Source organism: Sceloporus undulatus, chromosome 3 (genome assembly GCF_019175285.1).
Source record: "Sceloporus undulatus isolate JIND9_A2432 ecotype Alabama chromosome 3, SceUnd_v1.1, whole genome shotgun sequence".
Taxonomy (NCBI): domain Eukaryota; kingdom Metazoa; phylum Chordata; class Lepidosauria; order Squamata; family Phrynosomatidae; genus Sceloporus; species Sceloporus undulatus.
Genome location: NC_056524.1, coordinates 115,779,466 through 115,785,465, shown reverse-complemented (window position 1 = coordinate 115,785,465; position 6,000 = coordinate 115,779,466). Strand labels below are relative to the sequence as shown.

Here is a 6,000-nt window from a genome sequence, read left to right as displayed (position 1 = left end):
TTACAAATTTTCACCCCACTCTCCCCTAGTCTAATTACACCAGTAAGATAATAATAATAATAATAATAATAATAATAATAATAATAATAATAATAATAATAATAAATATGTTTAGCGTGTAATACATTTTCCTATTACTCTGCAACTTATATTCCACATTAGCATGTTTACAACCAATTAAAGCAAATTAAATACTTATTTAAATAAGTTCATGTCAGCTTTCCATGGGAAAATGTCACCAGAGAAGGTCAACAAAGAAAAAAGACTGCTCCAGACAAGATACAAAGGGCAGTGGGGTGGAGGAATATTGGAAGAGAAGACGTGGGCTGGGGTGGGAAATTCAACCACCATTTCTTAAAAGTAAAAGTTACAGTAATGACCAGTTGGGAAGGAAACATCAAGAACCCTGATAAAATGGATACTACAAGGTGACACATATAGGAAAGGAAAAGCCAGAGGGAGCTTGTCTCAGATGTCAGTGATATAGTCTTGTTTCCCTTTTCTTCCTTGGTTGCAACTTGATAGAATAGCTGCCATTAAGGAACATTTGAGAAAAAGCAGAGGCAGCAGGTTACTTAGCAGAGCTGGTGAAACAGCCCTGCCAGTCAACAGCTTCCAGGTCAATGGGGTAGTCAATCCAACCCTAGGTTTTAGTTTTAAGTGTACAGGAATAATCCAACATACTGAACCTATCTAGGAGATAGAACTCAGCACCTTGGATAGCTCATTTAACATGTAGACTAAGCCTCAAAGTGGATTCACTAGTCCATGACATGGAGGCCCTCAGATGCCATTGAGCCCACCTTTCTTTTTCCGGCTGCAGCCTGATGGAAGAGCTGATAATAGATGACAGTTGAACTGACATTCAGCCACAGGATGGGCAAACCCTCTGATGGATTTTCTTGTTCTCTCAATTTATGTTCATATACAAAATTTTGTGAGGATTTTCCCCTTAAAAGGCGAATACAAATATCTTGGGATAAGTAGATTAAATAATATTTTATAGTTTAACTCTATTTTAATGTTAATCTTTTGTATATTTTTTTACCTACAATCTTGGAACCCTTGAGATTGAACTCACAAGCTTGAGGCTGCAGTGCATTTAACCACTGCACCACCAGGGCTCCTGTATTCACTTACCAGGAGGTGTGTTCCATTGAACATAACACGACATACTGATGAGTAGAGGTGCATAAATGTACATTGTAAATCTTTAGACTGTACAGAGAGCGAGAGAGCAAAGTAAATATGACATGCAAGTATGTGTGTGTGTGTGTTTGTATGTGTGTGTATATTAACTGACCTTCTGTTAGCTACAACTCATGGTGACCTTATGGATATCTGCAAGATCTCTGTCCTCTACTGCTCTGCTTAGGTCCTTAAACTCAGGCCCATAACCCGCCCTGATTGTGTCCATCCATTGTGCACGCTGTCTTCCTCTCTTTCTACTACCCTCTACTTTTCCTAGCATTATTGTTTTTTTCCCAATGAGTCATGCCTTCCCATCATGTGGCCAAAGTACAACCTCAGTTTGTCATCTTGGCTTCCAGGGAAAGTTCCGGCTTGATATGTTCTAGGACCCAATTGTTTGTCTTTTGGGACATCCATGGTACGCTCGGCATTCTTCTCCAGCACATCTCAAATGAGTTGATTTTCTTTCTCTCAACTTTCTTCACTGCTCAGCTCTTACATCCAGACATGGTGATTGGGAATACAATGGCTTGGATGGTTCTGAGTTTAGTGATCTGTTGTACATCTTTACACCTTAGGATCTTATCTACTTTGCATTAGAGTTTATCTAGTTTGTATTATACATGCAAAGCATGCGTAAAGTAATTCCTTTGCAAAGAAAAGCAATTTGGAGAGAGGGAATTTTAAAAAAAAACTTCAAGGGAGAGGGTATAATGGATCTGGGGGAAGGAACAATTTCCAGTCGAATAGCTCCCTTCTTCAAACAACTTTACTGCCTACAGGGTTTTGTGGCAACAGGCCTTCTAGGGCAGAAAGTAGATTACAACATTATGACCGATCTAGGTGAGTTGCAGTAGACTGGCAAGGGTTTCTGACTTGACATTATCTATCGTTGTTGTTGTTGTTGTTGTGTACCTCCAGATCATAGGGTTTCTGACTTGATATTATCTATCGTTGTTGTTGTTGTGTGCCTCCAAATCATTGACTTATGGTGACCTTAAGACTAATCTGTTGTAGGGTTTTCTTGGCAAATTTCTTCAGATGGATTTGTCATTGCCATCATCTGAGGCTGAGAGAGTGTGACTTGCTCAAAGTCATCCAGTGGTTTTCATGGCCGAGTGGGAAATCAAAACCTGGTCATAGCCCAACATTCAAACCACTACACCACACTGGCAAACTTCTCTCTAATCAAATCTCGCCAAGAAAACCCCATAATAGGGTTGCCTCAGGGTCAACACAAGTGGAAAATGACTTGAAGGCTGGTTGTTGTTACGTGCCTTCAGTTTGTTTCCAGCTTATGGTGACTCTATCATGGGGTTTTCTTGGCAAAATTTGGCGAGAAAGGGTTTGCCATTGCCATCCTGAGGCTGAAAGAGTGTGATTTGCCCAAAGAGTGGATTTACAATGAGTTTATAGTGTGACTTGAAGCCATACAATGACAACTTAAAAGGTCATTCATGCACATGTCATTCATGAAGAAGAGAGAGAAAAGCGGAAAACAACACCAACATCCACCACACTTTTGTTGCAGTTCAGTTCTACTCACTTGGAAATAAGTCTCAGTCACATCCACAGAATTAAAATGACATCTGACATGACTAAGGTTACTGGACTGTATAAGAAGTATATTTTACAGCAGTGGTTCTCAACCTGTGTGGGTCACGTGGGAGTCGAACAACCATTTCACAGGGGTTGCCTAAGATCATCAGAAAACACATATTTCTGATGATCTTAGGAACCGAGACCAATGTTTAGGGGTCACCACAACATGAGGAACTGCATTAGAAAGATTGAAAACTGTTTTACAGTATTATCACATGTCCATTCACTGAGAAGTAATCCCCACTGAGTTCAAGGCAAATTCATGGATTTATGACATATCTCCAAGCAATCCTACAACTATAAGAGGAAAGGGCAGTGAATGTCACTAAACTGAATGGGATCTGAGAAGACTGACATGGCATTGCATTGCAAAACTATAGCTCTGTATAAACTTCCCTTGGCAGTATGCTTTATTGAACACTGTAACATTTATATTTAAGTCTACATGCATTGTGAGACCTGGCATGGCATAATGGTTTCAGAGTGGGATTGTGACTCTGGAGGTCAGGGTTTGAATCCTGGCTTGGCCATATAAACCCACACTCTCTCAGCTTCAGGGGAAGGCAATGCCAAACCTCCTCTGAAGAAATCTTACCAAGAAAACCCCATGATAGGGTCAGAAACTACTTGAAGGCACACAACAACAACATACACACGTATCAGTTGTAACCGCCACACCTTGTGCTTCTTGGAGACAGGTTCTCCTCAGTTTTGCAGCATTGATTCCTAGTGACAGAAGACACACACCACAAATGAAGACTCAGGGCAAATTCCACAAGTGAGGTTGTGTTATTGTTTTATAACAAATGAGCAAAAAAAGGGGGAAAGGGTTTAAATTTGTAAAGGGTGGATATTTAAAAGCATTAAGACACAAAAATAGCATTCAGCTACATCTTTCTTGCACTGTTTACAGTTGCTTGCCCTATGCTAATCCTTCTGCATTTGCCAAGAGCGAAGCCTCTATTTTAGGAGATGAGAGTATCACTCATCTCAGAAGGCAGCTTGCATCCATTTCACATCGCAGAAATAAGCAGCACAGCTGTTTGGAAGGCCAGCATATCTAAGCTGGCTATTTCTTCGAGGTTTCCAGGATGCAACACATTCATACCCTCCAACTATTCCAGTTTGACATGGTTAATCCTTTGGTCGTCCCATTTTTTGCAGCTGCTTTTTAAAATTATATTTATTTATTTGTTAAACTGAGAGCAATACATATCAGTACATACCGTATAAACAATATCCATCAGTATTACATTTCAAATTCTCACAATTAGTATTATCTAATATATGTATGTATCATATTTATTTATTTATTTATTGCTGCTACCTTCAATATCTCTTACCACCAAAAAAAAAAATCACAGCTAAATTGCATAGCATCCCTTGTCTTCCTATCAACTTTGTTTTTTTTAACTACTATGTGGATTCCTCCTCTCCTTTCTTTTTATTCTTTTTCTAACTTCTTTCTAACTACTAGTTCCCAATCATTTCTGCTCTTTATATTATCTTCTCTGACTTTCTTTGATAATCTATCTGCGTCTCTCATTTCTGGAAGTGTTTTCAACCAGTCCTCTATTGCCGGTGTCATATTAAGTTTCCAGCTTTGAGCATACAAAGTTCTTGCTGCTGTTACCATGTATAATATCATATTTCAGAATCTTTTTTCGACTTTGTTTCCAATTTGTTTGTTTCCAGTTTTTGCAGCTGCTTTTAAAATGTCCCGGTTTCTCTCTCCTCCTCCCACTTTCCCCATTAGGCCTCATTTTGCTTTGGTTGCTGCACACTGAGTCCAAAGTACATGAAGTACTGTTAACCCAGGCTGCTGCCACACTTTAGAAGGAATAGTTTGACACCACTTTAATTGCCATGGCTTCATGCTATGGAATCCTGGGATTTGTAGTTTGTTTTTGGCACTGGAGCTGACGGACAATACCTCACAAAACTACAGATCCCAAGATGGCATAGCATGCAGCCATGGCAGTTAAAGTGGGGTCAAACTGCCTTTATTCTTTGGTGTAGATGCGGCCTCAGTGAGGAATCTCTCAGCACAAAAATGTTTCTTTGTGGCAGTCATGTTTTGCCCACAAGTATGGTCCAAAAACACACTGCAGGAATAATCCAGTTTCAGAACGCTTTAACTGCCTTGGCTCAGTGCTAGGGAATATTGGGAATTGTAGTTTGTTGTGGCACCAGAGCTCTCTGACAGAGGCTAAATGTCTCACAAAACTACAGTTCCCAGAATTCCCTAGCATTGAGCCTGAGCAGTTAGAGCGGTCTCAGACTGGATTATTTCTGCAGCAGAATTTTGACCCTGGAGATAAGGGCTGCATCCACACTGGAGACATAATCCGTTTTGGCACCGCTTTAACTCTTTTTTCTGGCTCAAGTGCTATGGAATTCTGGGAGTTGGAGTTTGCTGTGGGGTTCAGAGCCCACAACAAACTCCAACTCCCAGAATTCCATAGCCTTGAGCCAGACAAGCTAAAGCGGTGCCAAAACAGGTTATTTCTCCAGTGTGGATGCAGCCTCAGAGGAAGACCCTATCATGAGGTAAAACGTATACAAAATGGCAAAAATATATCTATGTATGTATTTATTTATTTTCGTGTAACAATTTGAAGCCATGGATTGGCGAATCTGCCGATGCGGATCGCCAGCTGCAGGCGCTTCTCTTCTGAGGCGAGAAAAGAGAAAGCACCAGCAGCCTCCGCCAACGAGGCTTCCGCTCCGCCTTCCCTCCTCTCGCGAGGGTCCCTTCAAATCTCGCGAGGGTTCTTCGCCGCCATCTTAGCTCTCCTGGCGCGGCGGCAGTAGCAGCAGCAGCGTGAAGTGGGAGTGAGGGAGGCGCAGACGGGATCCTTCCCTTTCCTGGGACCGGGAGGCGGCGCTGGGCCAGGACGGTCTCCCTGCTCCGTTTGGCCGGACGCCTCTTGTGCCGCCCCTCTCTTGGCTGGGGCCCCGGGCGGCCCTCGCTGCCATTGCGCTCCTTTGCGCCAAGGAGCAGGAGGAGGAGGAGGCGGGGCAGGGGCTGCCGCCGCCGCTCTGGATGGTGGCTAAAATGATCATAGAAAACTTCGAGGCGCTCAAATCCTGGCTCAGCAAAACCCTAGAGCCCATGTGAGTAGCTGCGAGGAGGGAGGGAGGAGGCAGGCTGGAGGGAGAGTGGGAAGGAAAGACAGGGAGGAAATAAGGCAGAGGTAGGTAGAA

General features: G+C 42.4%; 1 protein-coding gene across 2 annotated transcripts in view; it reads left to right on the top strand.

The window, feature by feature from the left end:
• Positions 1-5,700: 5,700 nt before the first annotated feature.
• Positions 5,701-6,000, top strand: part of RBM26 (RNA binding motif protein 26) — a 68,903-nt gene continuing 68,603 nt past the window's right edge. For both annotated transcript variants that reach the window (XM_042458034.1, XM_042458033.1), the window contains exon 1: positions 5,701-5,910. In XM_042458034.1, coding sequence (XP_042313968.1) covers positions 5,840-5,910 — 71 coding nt within the window. In that variant the 5' untranslated portion in view covers positions 5,701-5,839. The remainder of the gene's footprint in view (positions 5,911-6,000) is intronic.